We start from the raw sequence: 16,647 nt of genomic DNA, 5'->3' as shown, positions 1-16,647 counted from the left end.
ATCCCAATTATAAATAGTTCCAAACACAAAAGCAGATTTGCCATGAACTTTATGCAACCCAGCTTTGATTTCCTTGAGCGTAAACACATTCAAAAAATACGTATTTGATCACCGCACAAAACTCCCTTTTACCCATTTTTATTAACAAATGAAATTTTTTTACTACAATTGGTGACAACAATAAAACTATGGGATGAATACAGTTCAAACTTCAGCAGCTGACTAGGCAAAAGTACTGCTTTCTGGTTAACAATAATTTTCGATACTATCAGAGCGATTTCTCGAAGATTCTAAGGACTTTTTGAGCGACCCTCGTATTTTTCCGTACGAATAGGTATGGGAAATCATTTTTACCTGAATAATAAAGGTCTTTAACAAATGCTTGACGTAGTTTCGTTCGAGCATTCTCTTTTGTATTAGTTAACGTGTAGTGTCCTAACACCACCGCCACACGCCTTTTGAGGCGGGACAGTGTGTAATGTGGATCTAGATCTTCCCCGAGAACTAATTTAATGTTTTTAACTACCGTGAGAAACGTTTCCTGCAATGTTTTCCTCCATTAGAGAGAATTTCAAAAAGAATATACGCATTACAAATTATTATTTTATCCAAAATATCGATCTTTTCACCCCGACTTTTTCCGAGGCTACACAAAGATAACTTCATTTTTCACTTTAGTTGCCAAGTACGTGAATATTTGTATGAAACTCAAGCGATCCGTTTGAATGGTCGTCAAGGAGCTGGCGACTTAGCATGTCTCAGCTAGGCTCCACAGTCACTGAATTTGACACCCTGTGACATCTCCAGGGGGGTTTCGATAAAGACAACGTTTATTTACCAACACTCTCACAGAACATTCATGGAATGAGGTGAAGAACCGTATCCGTGCTGCATTAACATCAGTGACATGCTTTGAGACAAGGACATGCTTGCCCGAGTATTAAGAAGGAATTTGAATATCGATTTGATATTGCTCGTATCGCTGATAGAGGACATATTGAACATCTGTAATATAAACTTGAGAGGTTCTTAAATATGTGTGTAAAGTTTCATATTCGTATGTCGTAAAGTTTAATAAATATATGGATTTGAGGTACGTATATTCTTTTTGGAGCACCCAGTATTTCTCACCTTATTATTATGCATATAATGGTCAAGCAGCCTGTCAAACGGGTCCTAATTTGCGTATGTTTCGCAAACCCCTTTCTTCTGCTACTTTTCTGCATGCCTTCTCGCACCAAATCTGTTCATTTTGTCTTCAGCAACCGCCTCCAATTTATTTGGGCATCTAATATCATATCCATTATTTATTCAACGTAATAATAACGTTTCCGCAATTTTTTCTCAGGTTTAACAGAAACAAACTCACTTCTTCACTCCTTGGCGCATAAAATTAGACTATTATGGGGGTTCCTGACGCTTCAACACGTTAAATAAAATAAGGCCCGTCAAAAATTGTGCCTAGACTGATATAAAATGCAACTTGATGCTAATTTAATTAATTCCGTATTTTAATGACGTGTCGGGAAGTTAAAAATAAATATGGATTAATATCCACTTTAGGGTTTGCGGCGATTTTATGTGCAATAAAGCATCATTGACCTATTTCTACAGTGTCATTAAAAGTGTGGCACTTCTAAAGGTTGGAAGACTTGCATCAAAGAACACCAGAACTTTATGCATCGATCCAGCCACAGCTAACAGAACGACCGTTAGGTCTATTACGTAAACCAGAGTAGTAATTAAGGCCAGCCTTACTTTCGTCTGAAGGCCATAACTACGGTCGGAACTAACGTAGTTACATAAATTCAACAGGCCATAAGTTGGCTTGAAAACCAAAATTAAGGCTCATTATCACTTACAGCCCCACCATTTGAGTTACACAATTGCCCAAACGGGGACAGGTGTTGGACTCAAATATAGGGCCTCGTGCATGTTATACATTATGGAATGTATCCAATTAACGTCATTTTAAATGACGCATTACACCCTGAGCCATCGTATCCGTAAGGAAACGGTATTTCCCGAAAAATAAATAGGCCATTAGTATCGCCCTTATCTATTTTTTTACCACATTCACCTTCTCCAATTAATTATAAGAATGCTAATATATTTATGCACTTGGGATGGATACCATTGGATAGCGTTTTTGTATTTATTGCTCACCAAAAGACTCGCTAAATGTACTAAGAAAATGTATTTATTTTTTTAGTACATGGATAAACGCTTATTGCATGTTGAACAAGGAAACTAGTTAAAATCTTGATTACTTGCGTTTAATAAATTAAAGAAAATATATAAGAAAACTTAATGTAGAGAACGTTTCAACACTAGATAAACACACCCAAGCCCAGGAAGGTTAAAACCCCGATCTAAGCACTGTATGAAAGCAGGAACACTTAATAAACTAAAGGCTTGTGCAACCGTCAAGGCCGAAGAACCCAATCAACCTAGGATAATGGTGCAAAAAGACAGTGACAAGGCATACTACTGGACATATATTAACAATAATGTACGGACCTCTGCGCAATTAAATCAAACCAATTGACGCTGCAAAGTCATTGCATTAATATCAAGTCACAGCAGAAAACTAAGGCATGCAATACGTTTCTAGTTTCCTTGTTGGAGAACGCTTCCTGTGAAAGTGATTGTAAGATCGGCCGCTCCCCGCGAAGAGAAAGGACCCACAGCAAGGCTCCTGCTGCGGGGTAAGAGCGCCTTCACCTTGAAATTCCTCCAATCTTGAATGGACAGCGCTTTTTACGCGCGACACGCGAGAGAGAAATGCGGTGACTGTTAATGTAAATAGCTTCGCTTGCTATTGGCCCTGAATAATATACACAGCATTGGTTAAGGTTCAGCCAGTTTTTTTTAATTATAGAATTATTATTTTGATATTCGTTATATCAAATAACTAAACAGTATACCGAATAATTTCTGAATGTGCGGACAAGAATCAAAAGAGATGTTAAATGAGATTTATCTAAAACTAAAACCTAAAAGCCGGAAGAAGTGTCGGATTTTATTGGACGGAAAATGCTTGAACTTTTATTATATCTTATTTGATACTAATGCTAAATTATCTGAAATTATGCAGTGAATTTGAATGCAGGTAAAATTTATTCCAATTATTTTTTTAAATAATGCCATTAAAATTGTCGTTAATTATTGGTATGGTATTTGGTGGAGGCGACCGACAGCTTAGGTCATTTGAACCATGTGTGAATGGTAGGTCAGGAAGGGTGGAAAGAAACCCGGCGTCGGCATTAGCCAGCTCTTAACGAAAGGCGCCAAGGGGACCACGGCTTAACGTCCCATCCGACGGACGGAGTGTTGCGCTTGGAAGCTAGTTTCAGATAGATTCTCATTTACCTTCTCCACACAACATTCAAGTAGGGATTGGGCAGTCTCAGAAAATTCTCTGCCGCCGCCGGGATTTGAACCCGAGCCCACGGGGTGAGAAGCAAACACTCTGACCGCCACACCAACCCGATCCCCCGTTATTTATTATTTAGAGGACTAAAACGATATTTCATGGCGATAAATTCAAATTTATCATGACAATATGTGATCTACATGCGGAGTATCGGAATGGGAAATTTTGAAAATTTTCCTCTCACGAATGAATATTATTCTTTCAAAAACTCTTTTCCCACAGTTAACCATTCACCTGGACAACATTATAAATTAAATTTAGGATTTCAAAGGAAATCCTTTATGCGTGGAAGAAAAGAGATGAAAGAAGGTTGGCAGAAAAATAAACGTAATGAGTTGAACAAAAACAAAGAGCTGCAAAGCAAACTCCTGCAGAATTATTTAAGTTCAAGTACCTTGGGAATACAGGTGGCTAAATTTCCATACCGAGAGTGGATCATAAACGACATTACTTTTAGTTTGAATGAAGATTTACTGTGAAAGGAGATAATTGAGAATATAAGAAGAAAAGAATAGGAAAATTGCAAGACTTATCTGTTAAAAATAATTGAACTTAAAATATTTATTGGGAAACCATGGCTCGATTTTCTGAAAGTTTCTATGCCAAATTCTCTTACGCAACAGCTAAAAGACAGAATGGTTAAGTACAACAGTGCGATCGAACAGATGTATGTATCCACAGTAAATTGGAAATTTTATTAGCTAAAAACGATATGATAATTGAATACCTTATCATGTCATTTTCTAACAAAATTTCTAATTTAATCTTTCTTGAAAGCTCACGTCAATGTTTTCACTTTAATGAAAAAACTACAGAGGTAATCGATGCCAATGTGCTTAAGTCAATCAAAACATTCTCTTAAGAGTGACGAATTTTTTTTTACAAAAGCATTACCTTACTTCAATGTGCAAATATAAGTTCAACGATCACAAAGCCATTGACCGAAAAAAAAACGGTTGTATGCTGAATAAATTTTCTTTTTATTCGACGCACAAGAAATACGTTCTGGCCAGCTTCAACATTTTCCCATAAGGTAGGTACAGACAAAAGGCTACATAAATTACTAGAGTTAAACTTTGAGAAAATTGTTGACATGCATGCATAGATTTCAGGTAGGATGCCACCCCTGAACAACACCTCAACAATTAATTGGAAGCTAGCGAAGATTTTTGAACAGTAAGGTTAAGTCGAGAATAAGTGAGAGTGCAAGTAGAATGGACGTCTCTCGCAGACTTCATTTAAGTTCTCATGTAAGCTGTTTTTGAATAACTTTTGCCTCGTTGACGCGCATCAAAACTCCTTGGAGTAGGGAAACTTTATCTATTTCAAGATTCTTGCCCACGAATATTACAATAGAGGATACTCAAGTCGGCCTCTAAATGTGTCGTCAACTACCGCGCATTTAAATGGGTTTACAAAAGTCGCCACTCGCGTCACTGACGGACAAAATGATCTAAGTATCACGGTGAAATTAGGAAGAATGAGCGGTTTTATGCGTAATTTATAAGCCTGTTGATGTGATATATCAATTCATAAAATTTCAATGCTATTCCTCTTAATTAAAAACATTCCAATGTAAAATATTGGAAAAAAGTGGATGGCATTGCACTTACCACCGCGACGCGACATTTTTGAAATCCGATTAAAATGTGACCGAAGTGGACAGAAATCAACCTTCTATGGGATGGAATTGAGCCTCCTCTATGCAATCCCCTTGTTTCTGCTACGCCTGAAACGCTCGTCAAAAATTCCATACTGAAACTAAAAACTCAGCGTCAAATTCTTTTTACTACACTAAAATTTTCTGAGTGTCTTGTCGAAAGGAAAGGAACCAAATTATAGGGAAACGGTATAGAAAAAGGAACGATTTAAATTATTTATACGACGAGCATTACGACGTTTAATAAATAATCTCCTGATATGAACCGAGACATAATAACCACAACCGATCTTCATCAAATGGTAAACTAGTTCAATATTGTACATAATGCAATATCTTGTTATGCTCGCTGATATTTTAGGGGCGTTTTTTTGCCAAATAAATAAGAAAGAAGGCTTGTATTCAATGAGCGAAGAGTTGGAAAAATGGGTATGGGAAAGTTAAGTAATTGGAAAACATTATCATCACCAAGTTCTCAGTATCCGTAAAGCAGTACATTGAAAAGGACTCAAGTCAAATTGAGAATATGACCAAGAAGGAGAGTCATTGAGGAACCATAGAACTTGGAATCTCTGTTTTATCTGTGAATCTGGGAACCGGGGGCTGATCCAAGTTTTTATACAAAGGAGGTTATAGTGAGTAAATATAGGCATATATAGTTTTAACTACTGAAGCGAAGAAAAACGCTTTTCATACACGTTTATAAATTTGGAAGACGCGCCTCATAGTTGAAAAATTTGTAGCGGTTTTGCGAGGTATTGCAGTCAAAGGTTAACCAAATTGCAGGTAGGTATACAATAATTTTCTCATCCATTATCTATGCAGGTAATCAATATACTAAACTTTTTCTAAATAATTTATGGTGTTCTTTCGGAGGATTCTCGGTTTTTATCGTACGGAAATATAAATCCGTCCCACTTAGGCCGCAGAACGCTACCGTGGGTTTTGCGGGTTATAGCATTTTAGATTTAAGCGCAAATGGGGTGATAACATGATTTTCTCGTCGACAATATGTGCGGGTAATATATATAACAAACTTTTTCTGAATATTTTACGGTGTTCTACCAGAGAATTCTCCGTTGATATCGAATAGAAGCATATATCCTTCCCTGGAGCAAAAGCCGTCGATCGCTGCCCCCTAGCCTCCCTTTGCATGCAATCATTCTCTTCTGCGACCACAAAGGAGCACGAGTACCCTTATCCCCACGACCTTCACCAATGAAATCACGCCAAACAACGCCTATTTGCATCGGGATACCGTCCGTCGACTCCCGGAAAAACCCCCTTCCGCCTAGTGGTGCGAATTAGTGCGTCTAAGTGATGTACTGCGTCCGTCTGGAGTGAAAGGGTGTGGTTTCGTCCCAGCCCCCAGCTTCCTAGTCAACCTTCCCTTCCCTCCGGCCAACGGACAAACGTCCCCACCGCCTCCACGCCCCCAGGGCCCGAACCAATCCAAGTCCGCTCGCTAGGGAACCCCGCGAAGCCCTTTCTCCAAGTCCCACCATGCACAATTCACACGTAAGTGAGCGACCCACCCTCCCATCCCAATCTCCCCATCCCGGAACTCTTGTAATGATGGAATTGCAGCACCCATTTGTGCACCAGTTGGCCGCTATAAAAGCCGCTCTCCGTGCCGTAGCTTTGTCACACAAGCCAACGGGTTCTCCACGAGACGACATCAGCTCCCAGATCAATACAACACACCTCAACATGAAGGTGAGTCACGGTTAAACCCGGATTAGCAATTTAAAAATTAGTCGAGCATCCACATGGTTTCCTCATAGTACTCTGCCGTCCATATCTTTTCTAAAGTAAATTCATACTGTAATCACTGGCTAGTAATTTCCTTTTGCGTTTTATACTTCCCTGAATGCATGTGATGAAAATGATATTTTAATAATACCAAATGACAATCCTAATAATAATCCTAATCAGAATTATGTTCCTAAAGTAGTTAATTTTAAAATGCTTGTACTGCACACGCACTATACGCGATCCAAAATACCTGTCTTTTTGACTATGCACTCGTATATTTTTTTTTAACCAAAATATTTTCAAAATTTAAGAATTCAGTTAAACTGTTCATATACCAATCGAATTTACTCTGCTATAATTTTATTCCATCCTCAACATTTTCAGCTGGGGTGTGAAAAACCTCCGAGTGCTCCGATAACTTCGGTGTCTATTTCCGGATCATGTAATATTAAATTCGATAGGCTTCTCAACGGGATTCAATTCCTTGGATCAAAATTAATGTCTACCTTTTTAGATCATGCTAGAAAATCTTAAACTTTCTGAAATGAAAATTAACTTTAATCAGTTACGTATACTTTAAAAAATCTTACAAAATGCCAAGCATTACTTTTCAAAAGCAGTAATTAAATTATTGTTTACGATTTTCAATACCATGCCCATGACCATAAATATATCCCAGGTTTTGGCATCTTCCGCATAAAACAGATATCATCAGATTTTACATGCTTAGGTCATACGTCGTATTTAATTAAATAAATTCACCCCATTACTTATTAGCACCGACGGTTATCAGTATTAAAAGTAAATACATTTAAAAATCGCTCAATATATATTCCCGAAACACGCCTATTGCACCCCAATCACTCCGTAACCTTCACTCCAGTTTTTGCCACTCACCTTACAATCATCAGGTCTGGAGGAGTAACGTTAGCAGATGGCAACATTCCAAATCTCAATGCGTGATTTTTCTAGTGGGTGCATGAGCCTTCAAAAGGTCTCCTGTCTTATAGAACTTCCCTTTTCCCTCTTAAAAGTCAAGTCATGCGTACTAAACAGACTCGTGCAGACTCGCAGTCCTTGAGAAAAATTAATTACTTTCTACGTTATGGATCAATCACAAACTATTGAATAAGAATTTCAAACCTCTTGAACCAAATCTATGACTAATTTAGTCTTTAAAATGTAGGAATGTAACATTTAACTTAAATAGCATAATGTCAAAGGTAAAAAGTGTTAAATATTTTTTCATTTCTGAGACAAACGAAAAGCAAAGAATTTTGATGTGTTAAGTGCATAAAAACCTTAATCTAGACCAAACATAGGAATGAATATTTGATTTTTTAAAAACTATTGAGCATTTTATACTTCTTATAACTAAATATAAATGTTAAATTCGTTTTTTAATGCTAGCGCTTCAATAAACAATTCCTTCATCGTCGTCAGGGTGAAATCCAGAGTCGTTCATCGAAACGTTGGTGTTAAATAAATAATACAAAATGAAAATAAATTTTATAAAAAACGTTTCTATCGCGAACTTAAAAGAATACAAGTACAGTTTTGTTCAAACAATTTTTCAATGAGCATTGATGAAAACAAATTTGTTGTTATGACTCTTACTCACGTTCCTTTTAATGATCGTAATCGAGTTTTGGTGTCCCTTTTTCGAACTCATGGCCATATACAACTTTAAATCCGGAATAACAACCGAGATACAGTTAAAATTATTATAAAATTGTAAGAATACTGATGTGCCATCTGGTTCTGAGTTATCCTGAGTTCTGAGTTCGCGCTGTTCGCTGAATTAATAAAAACGTTATAAATAAAAACGAATAACACCGGTGAATATCTCGAGAAGACTTAAGTCGTACTATAACTACTGCCAGCGGCGCGGCGTAACTAGGGATATGCTTTGGAGGTAATGGGTCAGCCTGAGGGGACGACCCCCTCCAGGCAATGGGGGTTTTATTTGTTTGAAAATTTTTGAAATTTTTGAATAACGACATGCCAGGAAATACATTTTAAGTCACTTTTGCCACAGAAAATTTAAAGTAAAGCAGATGCCGTTATTTTAAGTAATAACTAGACAATAATTTTAAATATTTATTCATTTCTCTGAGACTTTGGTGGGGATCTATCCCCCTCATCCTCCAAAGGTTACGCCACAAAATACTGCTGTAGAATATAGATAATAATTTTAAATATTTATTCATTTCTCTGAGACTTTGGTGGGGATCTATCCCCCTCATCCTCCAATAGTTACGCCACAAAATACTGCTATGAGTCTACCATGCATGTTATGAGCTCCCAATCGAACTGCTAGGGGAGTTGAATGTCCGAATCGATATCCCGTCTCTAAAAAAACCAAATTGGACGACGCTGGAGATTTTAACTCTCGACCCTTCCATTTTTTCCCCTTAGGCCATCCTCTTCGTCTGCATCGCCCTCTTCGGAGCCGCATCCGCCGGCCTCCTGCACCACCCTGTGGCCCACGTCGTCCGCACCCCAAGCCTCGACAGCGCCGTCGTGCACTCCTCCCGCGTCGGAGGCAACTTCGCCTACTCCACCGCTGAGAGCCACGCCTACGCCGCAGCCGCACCCGTCGTGCACCACGTCGCACCCGTGCACCATGTGGCCGCCGCCGTGCACCACGCCCCAGTCGTCGAGGCCCACCACACCGTGGTCGCCCACGGCCCTGCCGTCGTCGCCGCCGCACCGGTGCTCGCCGGACACCACGGCGTTGTCGCCGGACACCACGGCGTTGTCGCCGGACACCACGGCGTTGTCGCCGGACACCACGGCGTTGTCGCCGCACCGGTGCTCGCCGGACACCACGGCGTTGTCGCCGCAGCAGTCCCTGCCGTCGCCCACCACTCCGTCGTCGCACACCACGGCGTGCACCACGGTGTCCTCGCCCACCCCGCCCACCACGGAGCCGTCGTTCTCGGCTAAGCACCAGAAGGGAGTCGCCGATAGGAGTAACCAGCTTTAATATCTCACCCACACAGTTCCTCGGATGGCGCGGGATTTTCGACGCCGAAGTCGTTTTCCCTCTCATCATGTCCACCCCTACCATTCATGCATAGTGAATACTCTCGCGTTGTAACAGCATGCTGTTATCAACTTGTCTACCAACCTGAGAGATTGCCAAATATTTAAAAAAATACTGAGCATGTAAAAATGTCATTGTAAAAATAAACTCAATTTGTAAAAGATTTAAGTTTCATTTCTACCATGGGAAGCCAAATGAAGGAGTATATAAAAATAACCCAATTCATCCAAAGGCAACTAAATCACTGAATTAATAGTCAACTACCAGTACCTATCGCTGTGACATTCAGTGACAAAAAATTACCATTCTATTATGTGTGAATTGGATACCAAAGGAGGGGGTTATAGACCCCCCTTACTCCTTCCCTGGATCTGCCAATGGATTGTAACATACGAAAACCGTTTAAAATAGGCCCTAAGGTTAGAGCTAATTTGTATTTCAATTAGTTAAAGTAGGTAAATATATAAAAAAATATAACTAAATACTTTTGCACAAAGTGGCAACATCCAAATATTTCGATTTTATCTAGTGTGTGTTTCGGCCCAATGGAAGGGGATCTATAGCCCCATTAACCTGCCCCCCCCCCCCCCCCCCCCCCGCAATTGATCCGCCACATTAATCAACTGTAAAATGATAGCACATACCAAAACCTACGGCAGAAGAATCACAACTAGCAAATTACAACTTTTTCAGAACTTACCTACTAACCTTGTTTTGTCCTCTCGCGCATGAGAAAGTACTGAATATTAAATGCCAATCAAATATACTAAAAATCCAAAATTAAAATAAGAAAAAGGAATTTGTGCTTTCACATTAATATTTATTCACAATATTATATAAAAAATAAATAATAATACTATTATTATATTATTATATATAATAATATATAATAATAACAAATAAATAAAAACAATATAACAAATATTAATGTAAAAGCACAAGTTCATTTTAATTTTAATAATGAATCGCTTTCACCAAGTTACGCCTCAAACAATCAATTTTAAGTCCAAAAATTATTTTTCAAAATAGAGTATGTTTTTAACAATTTCGTTTCACTTGTTACTTAGGTAACAAGCTATAAAAAACTTTTTTTACTCTAAATACACAAAGAACTGCCTTAATTATAGACATTTACAGTATAATCATTGAACTAATAGCCTAATTACTATCATCCACCTATCAATCACATATAAATTCACGATATTCCATGGCCCCGTGAAGTACTATTCACAAGCAAGTAGTTCATCGGAGGGTAAGAGAACTTTGAGCTCTTTTTAACACCCAGTTGTTTTTCATATATCACTGTGTCTACCACCAAAAACTATTATAAAAAAGGTGCTGTTTGTAACATTTTTATCAATTTCCATATCTCTTGCGCGGGAGAGACATTAATATGGAGCAATTGAAAGGCATTCGTAAAAATAAATTCATTTCTTTAAATAATTCCGTTTCTTCGGAAACCTTTGAAAACAAAGTATACGATGATCCATTTTCACTAGGAATACGCTTAAGTCCTACTTTAACTAAATAATTATGTTAACAGTCAACTTGCAGCGGTATAAGTTTTTTTTTTAATTGCCGTTTTCCATGCGAAGTAAACAGCTTCAATATCTCCATCGGGATTCCTCACATTGGAAAAAAAACGTATTACTCATATTGGAATCATATTTATGACATGATCCATTCTTCATAGCATAGAAACCCAATAACTCAAATTTAAGCTAAACCAGAGTTTTCCTAAGTTATTTGAGCCAACAAACCCTTGGTTCTTCAAACCAATGCGCGTTGCCATCACTAATCCTCTACGATAGATGCATTTCAGAGTCCAAATTTCGTTTAAAGTTGAGACACAACCGCCAGGAGCAGTAAACGTGGTGAATCGTCCTTTCGTCCAAAACATCAGCCTTACTCCCTTGTCCCTATATTTCCGCAAAATAAAATAAATATACCGAAGAAAAGTGCTTGATGTTATGATGGAGGGAGTGACGCAAAGTTGTGTGGAGAAACGTTTCTTAGTGGACAAAGGCACCCACTCTAAGATCGACTGAACTTAACCTTTGATTTCAGAGTCAAGAACGATGAGCCGGGTTTTTCTCTAATCACTTCCAAGACCACCATTCTCACAAATTCACAAAAAGCACTATAATTCTAACAGAACGCTTTTTTTCTTTTCTATCATTGCCTCAATCATCTCACGCATTAGGGAATATTATATTTTTTAAATGATACTTAACCTTTTACGGAGTATTTTTTTCAGTTGAAACATTACTACCCTTATATAATCGCAGCATCTTGTGATAACTAAAATATATTTTTTTAATCTATGAGTTAACACAGTACGGAGCCAGATGACATAGTAACCAGTTTTTATACAGTGAATGTGATGAATTTCTTTAATTTCTGGAAAATAATTGAATTAATGCCGTAACACACAGCATTGACGTGTCCATTAAAAAAAGCGACCTGGTCATTGTACTCGAGTAAGGTTAACATCCTTAATCCCGCCCACAGAAATCCTCGGACGGCGGGGGATCGTCTTGGTCACTAACCCGGATCTCATGACCATACCGACTATATTCGCATTCCATGTTCAGCCATTGCAACAGTAAGCTGTTTTCTAGATGTACACTCCTACGTCATACGAACAAGAAATATTTGCTATTTACAGTCATTTTGTTACAATTAGCTCAATTATTCTCGTGTTTACATTTCATTTTCTGTTTTGGAATCTATAAATGAAACAATGATATATCACAAAAATTATTCTGCGTTTCCCTGATCGTGGTGATTCAAAACCTTGATTATCCTGGACTTCCTATTTTACCTCCAACAAATTACTAGTATCGGAGGCTTTAGGGAGCAGCTGTGTATTACGCTTCGTCAAGCGAGCTTTCGCGGCCATTACAGGTCCTATCATCAGGCGACGAATAAAATCCTGCGTTTCGAGGAATATTTATGAATAAGTTAAGTAACTTCCATCAAGTATTCAATCCATTAAATTCGCGTAATTAGTGAAACTCACTCTAAATCATAAAGGAAGGACGAAAACTCAGAAGTCTTTCCAAATATACTCTCAGAATGCATAGAAATATGTAAGTAAAGAACTAAATGGATTTTTCAAACTGTTTTGAAATTATAATATGCCACACCAGACAGATTTGGTAGCAAAAGAAAAATTTCAGGGTAGTGCATTCAGGTACTTAGCTCACAAATTTCACGCGAGATACCGAATATCAATATGCCATTTGATAGTCAAACATTTCACAGGGTGCAAAGAAACGGTATCTCACACAATCTATATTTTCCTTGATCTCCGACTCATCGGTCCTCCATTGAATTTTACAAAATCAAATATTTCACATCATTCAATATAAACTCCTCTCTGAGTTCAAAAATGATCTCAATGACTCGAAAAAACCTCTTCGATATAATGGCAAACCTTCCGCGTGAACGTCGGCGAAATATACATTGATTGCCATGAGAAAAAGTTACCCAGGTCGAGAATCGAACCCCAGACCTTTGATATTACCGTACCACTACGCTGTTCAAGTTCGTTAATTCCAATAGCAATTTTACTGAGGTTCATCGGCAGTGGTGGATCCAGGATAGGGGCAAGGAGGGGCTAAGTAGGGGGTAACCTCCCATCAGTAGTGGGGGTCCGAACAAAATTACCATTGTATCTAGTGTAAATTGGATATTGGATTGGGGGGCTATAGCCCTCTTTCTTAGGGCTTATCCCTCCCTCCCCCATAGATCCGCCCCTGTAATCAACAGTGCTATGTCATTGGCCTTTGATGTCCATCATGGATGGCAACGCGAGGGAATCTGGGATTCAAGAAGCCACTACCCAGAGCTTCAATCGGTTTATTTTGCTGAGCCAAAGGTCCGTGGTTGGATTCCCGGTCCAGGATAATTTTTTCTCAGGCCAATTTATGAGTATTTATGCGACACTTACTATCAAAATTCAGACACGGGCCGATATACTAGATTTTTTCGTGTTGTCATAACCATATGATTCGTTATGAGGATGTATTTGAAATGAAGTCCCTCTCGAAACAAGATTAAGTCACTAAGAAGGCATTCAGGATCAAGTCTCCACCCTCACTCCCAAGAATACTATCGCTGTCTTCCGACCTCAATACCCGTTCACCGTCAATGATAATGACAACATCCCATCCAAAACTTTCTGATTCACTTTATCGCAAAAAAATTCACCATTCCCATTCTTGCCTCATCCATCAAATCACGACTTTTTCCATACATTACCCACATGTTTCAAAAACCATTTTTCATTTACTGCAATAATCTCCGTTTCTCAATCACCCCACTTCGTACAGCTTGTTCCGTCAAGAGCTATCTTTCAACCAAAAGTCCAATAAAGGTTTAGTAATACCACAAACATAATCTAATTCATTATTCTAGAGACTTTAAAATCCTACTCCAAAAAGTACATTCCAACTCAATATTCAAATCGCCTGATTTTTAATTTTGGTAGAGTTTAGAAACTCAGTTTGTCGTAAATTTGGAGGTGTAAGACAAGGAAAATTTCCGAAAGAAAGAATGATTCAACTGTCAAAAATTTTCTTGATAAACCAAACACTTGTTACCACACATTTTTATCCCCACGCTGATACCAAATAAGACGTTGGAGAACTACTAAATTCACTTCGAATATTATTATTTTTTTAATCATTCCATTTTCACTGTATATTTCATTAAATTAAAAATACTCAAAATAATGGCTTTAAAACATGTCAACATCACTAAGGTAATGCGAAATGTAGTTTATCAACCAAACTAATCAGCCTAATCGTTTCTGCTAATTTGACTCCTCCAACTAAAGCAGTTTATGCGTGATCAATCTTCATTATTTGCGCCATTAGGTCCTCTACTGTTACTGTCACCTTCGACGATAAATCCTGCGGATAATACAGTCCTTTTTTTTCCTTTTCCCATTTATTTAGGATCCCATATTAAAGACCTACCTGGCTATCCAGCCTCTTGAAGTTCATCAACCTTCAGCGGAAGTAAAATATGAGTAACTTAATTAATAACAAATGATAAATAAAGGAATTTATAAAGTTAACCGTTGCATTTTCTGACTTTGTGATGAATGCAGCCTAATATTTCCTCAACTATTAGTATTCCTTTGCTAAATTCATGTCAATTACCTTGACTAAGTGGTTCCATCCGAATGTTATTTTTAAACCATTTACATATACAGTTGATTTTTTTTAGATATTTTATAGTACCATCCAATTTTAGGTGTGTCAGTTCTATAGTTAGGGGTTTTAGAAGAGATGGGGTAAAGTGAGTATAACAGAGGAATGGAGGGAGTGAAAGCCCTACACTAATACCAAATAAAATATGTGGTTAATAAATAAGAAAGCTACAGTATTTTACTCGATCCTTCATGCTAAAAAAGACGTTGAAGAACTTATAAATTCCCCGCGAATGTTTGTGATTCCAATATGTGATGCTAACACCACAACGGTAAGTTGAAACGGAGTTTACCAAACCCATTACCACTCTAAAGGCAAAGTTCAACACCCAAAACCTCTCAACTGCCCAGCAGTATTTCCCTTGTCTAACAAAAATGTTCTGAATCGTTTCTGTTCCTGTTTGACTCCTTTAACTAGAGTAGTTTATGCGTGATCAATCTTCATTATTTACGCCATTAGTGCCTCTACTGTTACTGTCACCTTCAACAAGGTCCGACGTTGGATTTTCAAGAAATTATCCTCGTTCAGCCTTAGCAGCGCTATTCCCGAGGGGTATGGCATTCAGAGAATTTACAAGCGAGACGAAATATATAAACCCGGTTGGTGTATTTGATGAATATGCAAATACTCCAGCAATTCCCTAGGTGAATCCTAGATAGCTTAAAAAGTGAAAGGGTCATAGGAAAAAACTAGCCTTAAAGAATTCAGCGTACCATTCTAAATTACGCAGGTACTGATTACATTTTTTATTTTTTTATCGACGGACTAATGCAGTTTCGAGCATTCAACACGGACAACCTTAATTTTAAGATGAACTATTTCGCCCAACCAAGGTAGTTCGTTGAGTAGTCCTTTGCTCCGCACGTAATCGTAACCCAAAGTAGGGAAAGATTTCTCCAATCATGTTATATGTTAATGCTGTCAATTCACCCAATGGATGAACAAATGAACCCACTCCTAAATTATTGTATCATCAATCTGGAGAAATTTAAGGTGGGAGTGAATATTTTTAGATGTTTTTAATCAAGAGAGGTATTATTCCAAGTTAACAATTCATAAGTATGAAAGCAAACTTCAATAACACATTTTTGAAAAAATTTCTTGAAGTTATTGCATGTCGTATTTCTTGATTAACAACAGCGTAGTAAATTCATCATTTATGAATTAGCTATGAGAACAACGCCTAAGGCACGTAATTATGGAAGAAATTTTTTGAAGCAAAGATTAAGGGCAGACAGTGGCGTAGCCAGGAATTTCGTTCGGGGTGGGGTTCTCAAAACCATGGGTGGAATATTTTTTTAAAAACAAGGTACTAAGCAGATGGTTTCAAACTAATTTAAAAACTTTTCACAATCGAAAAAACTACATTTCGCAAATAAATCCTTTTATTCTTATTATATCAATATTTTGTTTTCTTTTATGAAGCGAAGTAATTGTGTTAAAATATTTCGGGGAGGGGGTTGGGACACCCCCCTCGCTACGCCACTGGGGGAAACAGAAATTCAAGGGGTTTCAGAAGGAATCT

General features: G+C 38.0%; 1 protein-coding gene across 2 annotated transcripts; it reads left to right on the top strand.

The window, feature by feature from the left end:
• Window positions 1-6,644: 6,644 nt before the first annotated feature.
• LOC124165808 (histidine-rich protein PFHRP-III-like) lies at window positions 6,645-10,061 on the top strand. Of its 2 annotated transcripts, XM_046543332.1 has the most exons (3): window positions 6,645-6,812; window positions 9,270-9,570; window positions 9,613-10,061. In XM_046543332.1, exons 1-3 carry the CDS (start codon window positions 6,669-6,671, stop codon window positions 9,798-9,800), a joined length of 633 nt encoding a protein of 210 aa, XP_046399288.1. In that variant the 5' UTR covers window positions 6,645-6,668; the 3' UTR covers window positions 9,801-10,061. The 2 variants fall into 2 exon arrangements, with proteins under 2 accessions (XP_046399288.1, XP_046399287.1); XM_046543331.1 differs by having other exon boundaries at window positions 9,270-10,061.
• Window positions 10,062-16,647: the final 6,586 nt, after the last annotated feature.

The sequence above is a fragment of the Ischnura elegans genome, chromosome 9, assembly GCF_921293095.1.
Source record: "Ischnura elegans chromosome 9, ioIscEleg1.1, whole genome shotgun sequence".
In the NCBI taxonomy this organism is placed as follows: Eukaryota; Metazoa; Arthropoda; class Insecta; order Odonata; family Coenagrionidae; genus Ischnura; species Ischnura elegans.
The sequence above is the reverse complement of the archived record's forward strand: the minus strand, read 5'-3'. Positions and strand labels throughout refer to the sequence as shown.

Coding starts and splice junctions, on each gene's coding strand:
- LOC124165808 (XM_046543331.1), top strand. CDS start 6,669: ATGATGGAATTGCAGCACCCATTTGTGCACCAGTTGGCCGCTATAAAA. Junction 6,813..9,269: donor CAACACACCTCAACATGAAG/GTGAGTCACGGT, acceptor TTTTCCCCTTAG/GCCATCCTCTTCGTCTGCAT.